This window comes from Neophocaena asiaeorientalis, unplaced genomic scaffold (genome assembly GCF_003031525.2).
Source record: "Neophocaena asiaeorientalis asiaeorientalis breed wild unplaced genomic scaffold, Neophocaena_asiaeorientalis_V1.1 scaffold177, whole genome shotgun sequence".
Lineage (NCBI taxonomy): Eukaryota > Metazoa > Chordata > Mammalia > Artiodactyla > Phocoenidae > Neophocaena > Neophocaena asiaeorientalis.
In genome coordinates this window covers 20,644,742-20,659,654 of record NW_020172779.1, presented here as the reverse complement: position 1 = coordinate 20,659,654, position 14,913 = coordinate 20,644,742, and the positions used below count along the sequence as shown (strand labels likewise).

Sequence of the window (14,913 nt, the reverse complement as noted above, 5' to 3'; positions counted from 1 at the left end):
TCTTGTACCTGGCGATGCTGGTACCGCAGCACTTTCCTGTTGCACAGATGGGCATAGACAGCCCTTGGAACAACATCAGGGCTTGTTTGCCTGGGGAAGAGCCTGGCTTGTCCCCACTGCCCACATGCTTCATTCAGTGCCTGTGATCTGCCCACGTTTTATTGTAACGTCGAGGGAATTGGGGGGTGCACGCCCGTCTAGGCTGTTGTAACGTCGAAGGAGTTGGGGGACGCACACACCCGTCTAGGCTGTTGTAACGTCGAGGGAATTAGGGGACGCACACCCGTCTAGGCTGTTGTTAGCGTTTTGCTCCGTTTTACCTCATGTCTGTTCTGAGAAGGCTTTTCTTCATGATTTATTCACTGCAAGACTAGCTTATGGACTCTTAAGGGACCCAGAAAACAGGAACCTCCAGAGCCACTGCGGTTTTCTCAGTCCCACTGGAGAAAGAGTAACTCCTCAGGACCTCCAGTGAGCTGCCCACGCCCCCTTCCTCTGTCCCAGGAGCAGCCTAGGCTTGTGCCTGCGCCCTGCTTTCCTCTTCCTGGGGTGCCCTCCTCAGAGAGGCCGACCCAGACCCCAGCAGAGCAGCTGCCGTGCGGCTTCAGGACGCCTTCTCCCGGCTGCCACCGTGTGCAGGATCGGGCTAGGGAAGCACTAGATACCCGTGGCGGGAAGGACTCCCGTTGTGCTTCAGTCACTGGCTGCTGGAGGAGGGGCTGAGCGTGCCCTGTCCTGGGCTTGGATGAAGGACCGGCTGAATTCCCCTAACCTGGGGGTTCTGGAAGCTGACCCACCACCCTTGACCTCCCTGTAGCTTCTTAAGAGGGAAGCGTGAGTAACTGTGTGCTCTGGATCCCCTCCCAGGTGGAGCTGGAGGTCACGTTGCCAGGAGAAGGGAAGGACCGCATCTTCAAGGTGTCCATCAAGTGGGTGTCCTGCGTCAGCTTACAGGCATTACACGATGCACTTTCGGGGCGGCTGCCCAGCGTCCCCTTCGAGACGATCCAAGCCCTGGACGTGGTTATGAGGCATCTGCCGTCCATGAGGTGAGGACCGTCCCTGCGGTGGGAACCGAGAAGCCTGAATCCTCTGTCTGAGCAGGTGCCGGTCCTCGGGGACAGGGTGGGGGATGGCCGTAGGGGTTTATACGATGAAAGTAGCAACGCCAGCTCGGGAAAAAGAAATGGCCGGAGCTCACAGCCAAGCACACAGAGGTCCTGCCTGTCTCTCGGTGCAGCGGTCGCTCCACCCAGCGTGCGGGCTCGGTCCTGCTTCTCAGGAGCCCTGTTCCAGCCTCTGTGCTTGCCTGGCCTCCGCCTCGAGGAGGGACCTCTCAGGACTGCGGGAGCGCCCACGCCCACACACTTCGGCTTTATTCTGTGGGATGACTCTCACTGATCACCACACTTGAACTTGTTGAGGCAGAGGGTAGGAGGACACTTGGTGGCTCTTGATTGACCAGATGGAGGCGCAGGGCCACACCAGCTCCCCGTGTGACAGCTGTGTGCGAGCCACACCCACCGCTCGGGTTTCCAGTGTGGGACGCCTCTTCCTTCCCCGGGTGGTGCGCACAGTAGGGCCTTAGGAACTCTGAAGGATTAAGTGAAAGGAGGAGAACCTAAAACTGGAACGAACCTCCGTACTGAACTCTCCCAATACCGACCAGAGCTCTGAGGTTTGAGGGGAGGGTGTTCTAAGTGTAAGAGGAATCTCCTTGAAGGGCCGTGTTAGCTTTAAAGGGGACCCGGTGTTCTCGAAACACAGGGCAGGCTGTCACTCCTGGTAGGGTCCCCGGGCCCCTGCATGTAGTCTGTCACTGCTTGGAACTGTTGATGTGAGGGAGGTGGCTGGGTGCAGAAGACCCCAGCTCTTAAGGGTTGTTGCCAAAATGTTGAATCCATTTTTTAAGAGTGGCAGGAATTACTCTGGTTTTTTTTTTTCTGAATTCCTTTGCATTAATCACCATGTTACTTTTATAATCAGGAGGAAACTCTTTCATTTGGGGGAAATAGAGAAAGGCTGGGGGAAGCAGAGTGTGTGTGCCCTGGTTGGTGGCTCGGCCTGTAGGCGACAGGGTCTTCCCTCGGGGACCCTCGGTGATGCCGCGGCCGCTGCCCTGGAGAGTGCGGTGGCCTCCGTCTCTGAGCACCGTCAGTCACTCCCCCTGGGAGGGCATGGGTGTTCCCTCACGTGGACCTCACTGTTCCCCGAGACGAGGTCTGATCTCTGCACCTCCCTCTCCCCCCCCATAGAGGAGCCGGGTGGAAAGGGAACAGGGCCTGGGTGCTTGGTCTCCGCGAGGTCCTCGGCCTTCCGTGCCAGATGCCCTGAGGCTCGGGCGGGACCGGTCTGGCTGGCTGGCTGACTGACTGTGGTCGCCTGCACCGGCACCCCTGCCCGCCCCATCCTAGAAGGAGGTGAAGTGCTGTGTGCACAGACCCGAGGGCTGCGGGCGAGGCATCGCGGTGGGAGGATCACGTGGGGAACACGAGGTGTAACCAGACCCGTGTCCTCGGCTCGTGGGAGGAAGTTCTCCTGCGTGTCCCCCGCGTGTTGGCCATGGACACAGGCAGACGGCTTGAGCGTCTGCGGGGTGTGTGCCCTCCGGCCTACCTAGACAAGGCTCCCGTTCCAGGTACACCCCCGTGGGCCGCTCCTTCTTCACGGCGTCCGAGGGCTGCTCCAACCCGCTGGGCGGGGGACGAGAGGTGTGGTTTGGCTTCCATCAGTCCGTCCGGCCTTCTCTTTGGAAGATGATGCTGAATATCGACGGTAAGCAGAGCCCCGGCCTCCATCGGGGGGTGAGGGGGGCTGCGAGGCCCCTCCACACGCGCCCGGCCCGCCGCACTGCTCGTGCAGGGACGGTAGTGGCGCTCACGCTTGACCGTCAGAGCCTCCGCGGGGCCCCCTCCACAGACACCGCCTGTGGCTCAGGGGGCCGAGAGGGGGTTCCCGGCTGCCCCTCTGTGTTGGACCCCACGTGGGAACAGTAAACTTCAGGGAGCCCGAGACCAGAAGGGGGTCAGAAAGTGCCAGAAAACCCAGGCTTGCGGTTATCACCGGCTGATGGGCTCTGTTTTTACACCGCAGCGTTTTCCTCAGAGGGTGACTTCAGCCTCTGCCAACCCCTCCACTGCCCCTCGGAGTCCGCAAGCAGGGGCAGCAGGGGGAGCCGGCCGGCTGCGGGGGTGGCCTGGCCAGGCAGGCCCGGTCACGTCTCGGCTTTTGTCTCTTCTCTTCCCGCCTGTAGTCTCGGCAACAGCGTTTTATAAGGCACAGCCAGTAATCGAGTTTGTGTGTGAAGTTTTGGATTTTAAAAGTATTGAAGAACAACAAAAACCTCTGACAGATTCCCAAAGGGTCAAGTTTACCAAAGAAATCAAAGGTAACTAGCTTCCTGGCGCGGTGGATGAGGGATGCGGCCTGGATGGCCCTGAGTTTCCCAAGTTCTTGTTCCTTCGTGTTTCCGAGGGGAAGGGGCAGGGGGCAGCGGAGGAGCCAGCCCTCAGAGACACATCAGCGCAGGACAAGGACGCTCGCTTCCCAGAGCAGGAACGATTTCTAAATGATGACTTTCTGCGTGGGGTGGCCCGGCAGTGTCCGAGTGCAGATTTGAGGGTCAGGCAGCTGCAGCACAAGGGTAGTCAGTTTCCTCGGGACGTTCCGGGACGTTGATTCCTTGTCATTTAACCGAGCCTGGGTTCCACTCAAGAAAACTCAGCCCAGGGTTCAGTGACCTGGCTGTGTCCTTCCGCCTGTCGTCGGAGAGCTGGCAGGCCCTGTAGGCTCGGCCCCTCTGCACCTGTCCTTCCTGGGGGTGTTCAAAGGCCGGCAGCAGTGCTCGTTGCTAAAAATAACCCCGAAGGAAGCACAAAAGGCCGTGGCGGCTGACGCCCCACTCTCAGCCGAGTCGCCCCTCGTCTTTGAGAACACACCCTGCCTCTGGCCCGGGCATCCCTGGGGCAGGGGGCGTCCCTGGGGGTGAGATGGCCCAGCGCGAGGGCCACCCGGAAGGCCCTCGCCGTGGGTCTGTGGGTGAGGTTCCCCTGAAAGCTGATGGGCTGACAGTGGGGTGTGCGCTGCAGGCCCGGGCGAGTCTTGATGCTGAAACCCAGCTGCTGTGTGTTCTCAGGTCTAAAGGTGGAGATAACGCACTGCGGGCAGATGAAGAGGAAGTACCGCGTCTGCAACGTGACCCGGCGGCCCGCCAGCCACCAAACGTAAACGGCCTCCCTGTCAAACGCTTATCAGCTCTGACCTTCACTGTCACTCAGATGTCCAAACTCTGCAGCAATCACTTCTGCAAAGGCTTTTCATTCTAGTTATAAAATTCCGAAAGCACACTTCACCTTGTGAAATAAAATAATGAAATTCCCCCTGTATGGGGCGGGGGGAGGGGCTCACCGTCAGTTTTCCTTCTTGAATATGACAGGCGAGGCAAGGTCTTTTTGGTTCATTTTCCAGTCCTCCTTGCTGAGTGGGGTCCAGGGAGGGAGTGGGGATCGGTTGGCGCTGCCTGGATCCACAAGCGTGGCCCGGCCCAGGCCGATGCTGCGGCCTCTGTCTTGAGCTCCCGTCACTTCACAGACAGTCTGGGGTCCAGGTCCGTGTGGTAAGCGTCCTGGCCGCACGGATGCAGTGCTGTCTTAGGTTGTGTGGCCCCCTCACCCCACCTTGAGGCTTCCTGGGTCCAGTGAGGACTCGTTAGTTTCTTTCGCGGTCGCTCCGTGGGAAGTGCCTGGTGTGTCTCTGGGCACTGGTTATACCAAGACGCCCAGGGTCCTGTGCAGCAGTGGGGGGGCAAGATGAGCCTGTGTCTTTGTCCCCATGACCTCCTCCCACCGGGCAGAGCGAAGGAGTTGGCAGAGGTCCCCTACCCCTGTGCCCAGCACCCTCGGCCCCATCCTGCATGGGGGCTGCCCCCCTGTGAGTGCAGGATGCCACTGTGCTCTCCCGCCCCTGCAAGTGGGCCTCTCCGGCCTCAGCCCACCACATGTGGCTGCGGAGGCCTGAGCAGCCCCAGCTTGTCCCTTTCACTGTCCTGTTCTGGAAGGCCTCAGGTTTTCTGGGGCGGACACTTGGAGCGCTCAGCTGGTAAACGACTTTCAGAGTCAGCGCGAGGTCGGCTGGAAAGTGCACAGGCTTTTCTTTCTGGATTTGTCTTCGTTTGTCCTGAGTCCTTTCCATGTACTCTAGATGTATGTGTCGTTTGTGATTATTGCATACTGTAGGCGTGTGGGTATTTTTTACTTCCCGACTCCAGAGCTAAAACGAAAGTTTTGGGACTTGGGAATGTTCACATAAGCCAGAGGGCATGATTTGGTTTTGACCCCCAGGGAGATGCTTTGAATCACCCTCCACCTTCTTCAGCCCTAAGAAAGCAGACCCACAAAGCATCCCTGTGTGAGCGGGCGCGTGGGTCTTGGTCACCCATCCCCTGGGGGCCTGGGAAGCTCCGGGGCTGAGCCGCCTCTTTTTCCCCAGGTTCCCGCTGCAGCAGGAGAGCGGGCAGACGGTGGAGTGCACGGTGGCCCAGTACTTTAAGGATAGGCACAAGCTGGTCCTGCGCTACCCTCACCTCCCATGTTTACAAGTCGGACAGGAGCAGAAACACACCTACCTTCCCCTAGAGGTAAGTCCCCCCCCCTCCACCTCTGTGGGCGGGGAGGAGAACTTCCGGGGCAGGGCCCCGCTGGCACCCTGGGCCCAAACCTTGTTATTCCTGCCACTGGGGGACCTGGGACAGGTTAACAGATGTGGTCCAGCCTCGGTTTCTGCACTAATAAGATGGGTTTGGTAACTTACAGGATTCGTGTGAAGGTCGAGACCATACGTGTGTGCCCAGCAGGCCCCTGGCACCCAGTAAAATGTGCTCAGGAATCACTTGGATGGTTTGAAAAATCCTTGCCTGGGAAAAGATCAAATGCTGAAACTAGGACACAAGTTTTTAAGTCTTTTCTGTTAGTGTTTTAAATTCTCGGTATTTGTCCAATTACTGGAACACCTGGCCCTTGGTTTGGTTTTTCCTGCGCTGTGTGCAGGAGGCAGACTTCCTTCCCGTCCCCGGCAGCTCTGTATTACACCCCCGTGTCTGAGGACGGGGGTCCGCACAACCCATGGTGAGGACACAGGCCAACCCCACCCCACTGCTGGGTGGTCTCAGAGGCTGTGCTGCTTTCAGCGGCGCGGTTCCCGGCTCACGCTTCTGTTGTGCTGGGTTTCCTCGGGTGGTTTCTGCCTTGGGCCAGAGGGCCTCCTCCCGTGTGCGGTTCCTAGTGGATCTCAGGAACAGCCTCCACACTGGCGTCTGTGTCGTGCTTCACAGTTCACTCGTGAGGAACAGATGTGTCACGGGCAGAGCTGGGCGCCAGCTCTCGCGCTTGGCCGCAGACCCGTGCCCGCTTCCCAGCCCGGTGCTGACACCCGGTTCTTGCGTTTCTTCATAGGTCTGTAACATAGTGGCGGGACAGAGATGTATAAAAAAGCTGACCGACAATCAGACCTCAACCATGATCAGAGCGACTGCCAGGTCAGCCCCCGATCGGCAGGAAGAGATTAGCAAACTGGTGAGCGTCACACCCTCAGGCCCATCCTCGGGTGGGGACGCCCTGGGGACGCCAGCTCAGGGTGCCCAGGGCCAGGCCCCCCAATGCTTTGGACAGACTCGGCTTCTGGAAGGAAGCAAAGTCCACCCCTGACTCTGCGCCTTTTCTTTCTTCCCTTTTCAAGATGAGAAGTGCCAGTTTTAACACAGATCCGTATGTTCGTGAGTTTGGAATCATGGTCAAAGACGAGATGACTGATGTGACCGGGCGGGTCCTCCAGCCGCCCTCCATCCTCTACGGGGGCCGGGTAGGTAGACGGCTGGGTGGGGTGTTTGTGGGCGTTGGGAGTATGTGTCTGAACGTTGATGTTGGAGCGGCAGCACCTGACCCACACGCACACGCCCTCAGGTGTAGACCATGGTCAAGGTAAAGGATTCTTCCTGCCCCAGTGTGAACCTGTAACAGCTATGGGCCTTCATAAAGGACTGGTTTCCTTAACCCTTTTAAAGTTCTCTGAATCACCCCTTTTCTTCTCAAAAGGTGAACTTTATTATCTCACCACAATTTTAAAAGCATCATTCTTTGTATGATGGACACTCTGCCAGTGACGAGTTACTCTCCAGAAGTTCATGCCGCTTTTCTGCTTTCTAACTTTTGTTTTGGAGGTATGTGGGAGCAAGTACATCAGTTTAGTCACGGGCACGGTTCTGTTTGTTTGTTTTTGCCCATTTGACCTCTGGTTCTGGTCAGTACGGTCCTGACCCTTGAGCCCCTTAGAGCTCACGAGAAGTTCTTCTCTCCTTTCCTCCTGGCACCTCCCCCTTAGCTGCAGCGCAGGTGGTGGGGCTCAGCTTCCAGGGTCACAGCTTTGGGAATCCCCTGGCCGTCCAGTGGTTAGGGCTTGGCGCTTTTACTGCCGGGGCCTGGGTTCAGTCCCTGGTCAGGGAACTAAGGTCCTACAAGCCGCGGGGCACAGCCAAGAAAAAGATAGAGGGGCAGGGGGAGAGGGAGAGAGTGGGGGAGGAGAGGGAGAGGGAGAGAGAGAGGGGCAGGGGGAGAGGGAGAGAGAGAGAGAGAGAGAAAACAAAGGTCATGGCTTTTGTGGGTCAGTGAGCACCTGTGGGAGCCTGTGTTCTACATGACTTGACACCTTTTTACCTGACGGAGTGGGACTCCGGTCCTCAGCGCCTGTGGCAAGCTTTAGTTTTGTTTTTTTGTTTTGTTTTGATTTTTGGCTGCGTTGACTCTTCGTTGCTGCGCGCGGGCTTTCTCTAGTTGCGGCGAGTGGGGGCTACTCTTCGTTGCGGTGCATGGGCTTCTCATTGCGGTGGCTTCTCTTGTTGCAGAGCACGGGCTCTAGGCACATGGGCTTCAGTAGTTGCAGCATGCGGGCTCAGTAGTTGCGGCATGCAGGCCCTAGAGCATGCGGGCTTCAGTAGTTGTGGTTCGCAGGCTCTAGAGCACAGGCTCAGTAGTCGTGGCGCACGGGCTTAGTTGCTCCGCGGCATGTGGGATCTTCCCGGACCAGGGCTCGAACCCGTGTCCCCTGCATCGGCAGGCGGGTTTTTAACCACTGCACCACCAGGGGAGTCCCCTCCGCTTTTTTTTCTTTTTTTTTTGCGGTACGCGGGCCTCTCACTGTTGTGGCCTCTCCCGTTGCGGAGCACAGGCTCCGGACGCGCAGGCTCAGCGGCCATGGCTCACGGGCCCAGCCGCTCCGCGGCATGTGGGATCTTCCCGGACCGGGGCACGAACCCGTGTCCCCCGCATCGGCAGGCGGACTCTCAACCACTGCGCCACCAGGGAAGCCCCCCTTCAGTTTTGTTTGCAGGACTTTTTCCTTTCTTATTTTAAAATATAAGTTCTATTTTTTTAAGGGTTTCAAGGTTCAAAAGATACAAAGAATTATAGGGAGAAAATTCTCTTTCTCCCCAGATCCTGGTTACTTTCCCAGGAGGCAATTCTCCTTGTAAAATCGCTCCAGGGATTATTCACATATTTTTTTCACCCCTTCTTGTGCAAATAGCTGCATATTATATACACGTTTGTGCCTTTGCCTTTTTTTACTTAATATTTTCTCTTCGATCCCATGGAGATCTTGGAATGTGTGTGACCTCTGGCTTGTCGTTTTTGACTGTTGCGTGGTATTCCTTTGTGGGGGGAGCCCCGCCCTAGCCGGTGGGCATGGGGGCTGCTCCCCGTTCTCTGCAGGGTGCCTTCTGAGCAAGGCCTCCTGGCTCCTTCTCAGCCCACTTGTGCACCTGGGAGCTCAGACCTGCAGACACAGCACCTTCTTAACCCTCCCTGTGGCCCTGGGAGGGAGAGGTGGATTCCCTTTCACAAGTCAGTGAGGAGATGCCCGAGGTAGTGAGACTTACGTAGTGAAACCAAGATTGCATATCCAGCGTCTTTTCCACCTTTTAGTAAAGACGGGAGTCATCTGGAAAACAAAGCAGCTCTTGTACTCTAACCTTGCAAGAATGTTAGAATTGTAAGGATCCAGACTTTTTAACGCTTCTAAATGAATGAATTTTTCCAGATGTTTTAAACATTGTAATGGGAGCGAACACTTCTTATCACCTGCCCTACCCATTGTCCTGTTAGACAAAACATTAAACGTCCCCCAGGGGTATCCGGCAATGTCTGGAGACTGGAATCTGATGGGCAGCAGCTGCTGGCACCCTCCAGCGCACGGGACTGCCACACAGCAGCCAGCCAGCCACGTGCCCACTGCAGGGCTGAGGCTGAGAAACGCTCAGATAGTAAGAGTGCATTGCAGTGTAAACTGTCGTGCGTGTGTGTGTGTGTGTGTGTGTGTGTTTACTTACTGAGTCCGGAACACTACACTTGGTGGTGGCTCTGTCTTGTAGAAGGAGGCTTGCAGGAGCTGGGTAGTGGTTTAGAAAATATAGGAAACAAAAACATTCATTTCTGTAATATTTGATTTTTACAATATGCTTATATTATTTTAGTAGGAAAAAGTGTTTTTCATTAAAAAACACTTTTGCAGAGTAAATGACAGCAACGCAGACACAGCCCTGTCCTTCAGGGCCTGCTGCCCGGAGGCCTGGGATGGCAGCTCTGCGCCCTCCACACGGCCCTAGCTAAAAAAGGAGGCCAGTGCCAAAGACTTCTCTCTGACTCAGGCCCAGTCTGTGGGACTCAAGCTTTCTCTGTAGGGCACACAAGGGTTCAGCCAGCACAGCTCCAGTCACAGTGTCCCTTCCTGACCGTCCCTTGTGCTCCAGAATCACTTGAAGGCAGTTCAGAGATTCCTTCAGTGACAGAGCTGAGACCTGGTCGTTTCTGGTTGAGTGGATGCGTCGTGCGCTGGTTTCTCCTTCCGGAACGGGAGCAGCTTGAGCAACTGCAGGCCGTGGCGCGGGGAGCCGGGGGAGCGATGGGCTCAGTCCTGGCTGGCCTGTCTGCTCCAGGCACAGGACTGGGAACAAACACCTTGCTTCCCTTCCCTTCCCTTCCCTTCCCTGGCTGCCCCGCTGATAATGGATGAGGTAAAATGAGCGGAAGCCTGTTTATAAGACAAGAAGCCTTCCTGTAACGTCGTGAGGCACTTCTTTTCCTCCAGGCTACCCGTGAGATTGGATGGAGCTCTGGGCCCTCCCTGCTCCACCTTCCGGGCACCCCCCTGCTCCCCACAATCTACTTCTTCACCCCTCCATCTCTCACCCCTCCATCCATCCTCTGTCCGTCCATCCATCCATTCATCCATCCATCCATCCTGCACACACCTGTGGGACCCCTGCGGTGCCAGGCAGCTCAGAGATGGGGAGTCTACACAAAGGTTCCCTTCTCAGCCTCAGGAGCTGCCATCTGGTCAGGGGACCAACAGCAGTAGGGACAGTGACAAAATCCAAGGTCAGAGGAATATGTTTTCCGTTTTCTTCTTACTCTATAAACTTCTTGCCGTTTGCAGAATAAAGCGATTGCCACCCCTGTCCAGGGCGTTTGGGACATGAGGAACAAGCAGTTCCACACGGGCATTGAGATCAAGGTGTGGGCCATTGCGTGCTTCGCCCCCCAGCGCCAGTGCACGGAGGTCCACCTCAAGTAAGGCCCCCAGGAGCAGGGGCACCGGGCCTTGGAGGGGCGGGGGGAGGGGCCACGGGGAAGGCCCGCTGCGTCAGGCTGGGCAGATCGTGGGCTCCGTTTGGAGGGCAGGGGTTGGCAGCCTTTCCCCGTGGAAGGGCACTGCCTGGCGTGGCCGGGCCGGGAAGTGGGGGACCCCGGTGCTGCTGTGCTTCTCAGACTCGCTGTTGGAGCGAGTGTGAAGAGGTGGGGCAGGTTCCGTAAGAAACAAAACAGCAAGTGAAGAGTACGTGTACAAGGTAGAGGCAAGGGAGGAGATGGTCTCAGCCCAGCCTGGCCCAGTGTCAGACCCTTTGAAAGCGGCTCCATAAACATGCAGCTCAGTTGCTCATGCTTTTGTGCCAAACAGACCTAACAGGGAGAGGAGGGCTTTTGTCTCCTGCCTCTCTGGGGGGGAGCGGGGGGGCCTGCAAAGCGGGGGAAGGTAGCAGAGGGTGGCTCCAGAGAGCTGTGGCTCTCAGGGTTCGGAGAGGGGCAGGGCCTCTCCTCCACGCCACCAGCGGGGAAGCTGGGAGTGCGGGATGTCGGGGGCAGAGTGGGTTAGAGTCCGACCTCGGGGTGCCTCCCCTCTCCGTGTCCTGTCCGTGGCCCCCATTTCACTTTTCCTGGAGCCAGATGGCCCCAGGGTACGTGCACGTGTGGGCGTAGGTGCGTGCTGGAGGTCGAGCGCTAAGTGGCTGCAGCGGGTCGGAGTGTCCTGACTTTATGGTAAAAGGCGGTGGTGTTTCTATTCCTGAGCTTAAAATAGGAGCCGTGGCTCTGTCTCCCCAGCCCCGCCTGTGATTTCACAGGGCCTGTCGGCCGCAGCTGTCGGTGCTACTCTAACTGGGGGCTGTTTGGTTTCCTCCCGTGATTATGTCATCCGAGTCCAAGTTGCACACACAGGGATAACTGGGGGGAAATCCAAGGGGGGACAGTCAGCTCACAGTCCTCCTCACCCTGACAACGCTCGGCATCTGCAGGAAAGTGGGCGGCAGCTGCTCACACACGGCTTTCAAAGGACAGCACTTGTCGCTGCCCTGGGAGTGTCACAGCCGGTGCGGGGGCAGCGTGGCCGCGACTTGAAGTCTCCTGTGTCATCGTGACTTTACAGTAAGCTGCATGGCTAGCACGAACGGCCGCCTTTGTCTGTTACCATGTTGAAACGGCCTTGTCCAGGGCTTCAGCTCGGATTTGGATCTCGATGAAGATGGTTTGGGGTCTTGATCTGTTAGGACTGTGCCCTTTCCCCAGGGCTTCCGGTTGAGCTGAATCATTGGCGCTCTCGGTGCTTCACGTAATGAACCTCCTCCTCCTTCAGGTCCTTCACGGAGCAGCTCAGAAAGATCTCGAGAGACGCAGGAATGCCGATCCAGGGCCAGCCGTGCTTCTGTAAATACGCCCAGGGCGCAGATAGTGTGGAGCCCATGTTCAGGCACCTGAAGAACACGTACGCCGGCCTGCAGCTGGTGGTGGTCATCCTGCCCGGAAAAACGCCCGTCTACGGTAGGCCTCGGCGCGCGCACGGCCTCCGGCCGCTGCCGGTGGCGCTGTGGGTGTGCGGTGCCGCCTCAGCCCTCGGTGTCTCTGCCACACCGAGGAGCTGCCAGTCTCTGGCTCACTCGAGAGCTGGGAAAGACTGGGTGGCTTCTGATTGCGGCCGCGCACGTGCCCAGAGCCGCCCTTGGTACTCTTGTCCGGGGCCGCGGTTCCCGGAGGCCGGCGTCCTGCGGTGGCACAGGACTCGACACGTGTGCGGTTACCTTGTGCGCCGCCCGACACAGACGTCGGCTGGATGGAGGAGCAGCCAGGCGGCGCACACGCAGTCACCCACTCGGGGCGCCGTCCTCAGCTCCTGCCTGGGACTCACTTCTCCACTTGTGAGCTGTGCCCGCCTCAGAATCCTCTGGAAGCTGATCACAGTCCTTTCTGCCAGAAGAGCGGTTGCACTTTCACTCGGCTGAAAGTTACCAGGCCCCTGTGATGGAGTCCCAGGCCCTGGGTTGGGAAGCTCTGGGGCGCTGGTGGTGTAGACAGGTGGCGGTGGCACGGGGAGGTGGGTGCCCCCTGGGGACCAGAGGCCCCAGCGTGGGAGGTGTGTGGGTGCCCTGGGTCGAAGAACAGAGAGGCGTGTCAGTGTCGCTGACTGGATCCCCCGTCCGGGTGGCGACGGAGCACTTGCTCCGTGTCCAGGGACAGGAGGAAAGAGAAAGCCCTCGGAATTCCCATGCTACGCACGCATCTTCTCCCAGGCCCGCCCAGGGAGCGACTGACCAGTTGCTTCACGAAAGAACCCGGGAGTAGAGGGGGTGTGGGCCCAGAGAGGTCTTGGATGTCGGATTTGCGTTTGCCGAGGATGTGAGGATGCCAGTGTTTATATTTTTCACGACTCGGGCATTGGCTTGCTTGCAATCCTGAGCACCGTGGTGGAGGGTGGCCTTTGGAATGCAAGCCCTGGCTTCCAGCCTGGCTCTGCCCGCACCGCCCTGCAGGCCTGGATGAGTCGCAGAAACGCTCCTGACAGGACTGGGCTGCACCCGCCCGGCCTCCCTGAGCGGGCGGGACACACGCCCCGCAGCTAGCGCAGGCCGGGGAGGCGTGGAGCAGAGCTGGAACCCGGGCTCTGACCCCTTCTTCCACGGGCCTGGCTGCACGTGGAGCGGGGGAGCTCGGGGCGGGCAGAGGGGAGGCGCCAGGGGAGCCGCCCTGAGCGCACCGTTCCCTCCACAGCCGAGGTCAAGCGTGTGGGAGACACGGTGCTGGGGATGGCCACGCAGTGCGTGCAGATGAAGAACGTGCAGAGGACCACGCCGCAGACCCTGTCCAACCTCTGCCTGAAGATCAACGTCAAGCTGGGCGGCGTGAACAACATCCTGCTGCCCCAGGGGAGGTGAGGCCCGCCTTCCCAGGGGAGGTGACTCCCCGCCGGGTGGGGCTGGGGGTGGGGCCCGCCGGGGCCTGCGTCCGCTCCCCTGGACGGTGGGCTGAAGGAAGCGAGGAGGACGCGGGTCTCGGGTACTCTCGGTCCAGGGGACCAGGGCCACCTGCAGGCCACTGAGGACTGGGTGCAGGGGCCCGAGGAGAAGGGACTTCTTACCCCGTCCGGGGCCGGGGGTCCCGCACGTGAGATGTGGTGGCTGCCCCGAGCGGGGGTGGCTCTGCCATGAGGGGTCGTTGGACTCGCTCAGTTCACTCAGCGGCAGGTTCTGTGTTTATTGAGCGCCTACTGTGTGCAGAAGCCCTAGCCTTCCAGCGCAGGCCCCGGTGAGAGGGTCCAGAAACGCACTTCCCAGGTGAGCAACAGTGACACAGCGGAAGGGACAGGAGCTCAGAAGGGTGAGGGTTTCACAGGGGAGGTGGCACTAAGCAGACCGCAGCCACTGGAGGGGGCGGGATCACGTGGACGCCTGGGAGGAGAGTGTTCCAGAGGGCACAGGCCATGCACGGGCCCTGTGGTACAGCCTGCCAGGAGTGCAGCAGGTGTTCCACTGAGAGACTGAGGGGCAGAGGGCTGCTGGGGGGCCTGGCACTCCCTCCGGGGGAGCGCATCCATGGGAGGGAGGTTCACGAGTGGAGGTGTAGCTCCAGTGACCTCGTTCTAAAAGGCGACTCCAGCTCTGGGTGGAGTGGGGACCGGGCCCTCCTGCGTTGTCCCAGGAGAGGTGCTGGGGCACGGCTGGGGCGGGATGGTCTGTGAATGGAAGAGGAGACTCGAGAGTGAGTCCAAGCCCGCGCCTCTGGGGTGGTTAGGCAGCAATGGACGAGGAAGCTGGGCTGTGCGTCAGCCTCCCAGGGGAGACACTGGGGGTGGGGGAGGGGGGAGGAGGGGAAACAGAGGCCTGGTGTTGGTGGGGTTTGTTCAGGGATCCTCACGTGGAGGTGGTGTTTAAGGCCTCTAGGCTGGAGAGAAGCCCCAGGGCAGGGTGTAGATAGGAAGGACATCCAAGCCCTCGGCCCCCCGGGGAGTCCCGGGTTGGAAAGGCAGCACTGGGGCCAGGTGGGGTCGGGGGAAGAGCCAGTGCGTGGCCCTGTCACTCGATGCCAACCGGCCAAGTGCGATGAGGTCCGAGGCTCCACCATGGGACTGGGGGACATGTGCAGGTCATCGGTGACCTTGCAAAGAGGAGTCTTGTTGCCATGGCAGCAGGAGGCCTGCTTGGGAGGCAGTAAACGGGATCGGCTAATTCCGGGAGCTTTGCCACAAGGCGAGCAAGGGAAGTGAGGGAGCTGTGGGAAGAGAGTGGAGTCCGGAGGCAGGTGTGGTTCTGCTGGTGTGTGT

General features: G+C 58.9%; 1 protein-coding gene across 5 annotated transcripts in view; it reads left to right on the top strand.

The window, feature by feature from the left end:
• AGO2 (argonaute RISC catalytic component 2) overlaps window positions 1–14,913 on the top strand; it is a 49,342-nt gene that overhangs the window by 22,052 nt on the left and 12,377 nt on the right. For all 5 annotated transcript variants that reach the window (XM_024740964.1, XM_024740963.1, XM_024740962.1 and 2 more), the window contains 10 exons: window positions 868–1,049; window positions 2,639–2,775; window positions 3,254–3,388; window positions 4,136–4,223; window positions 5,488–5,635; window positions 6,450–6,569; window positions 6,733–6,855; window positions 10,483–10,616; window positions 11,956–12,140; window positions 13,365–13,524. In XM_024740964.1, the coding sequence (XP_024596732.1) occupies window positions 868–1,049; window positions 2,639–2,775; window positions 3,254–3,388; window positions 4,136–4,223; window positions 5,488–5,635; window positions 6,450–6,569; window positions 6,733–6,855; window positions 10,483–10,616; window positions 11,956–12,140; window positions 13,365–13,524 (1,412 nt within the window). The remainder of the gene's footprint in view (window positions 1–867; window positions 1,050–2,638; window positions 2,776–3,253; window positions 3,389–4,135; window positions 4,224–5,487; window positions 5,636–6,449; window positions 6,570–6,732; window positions 6,856–10,482; window positions 10,617–11,955; window positions 12,141–13,364; window positions 13,525–14,913) is intronic.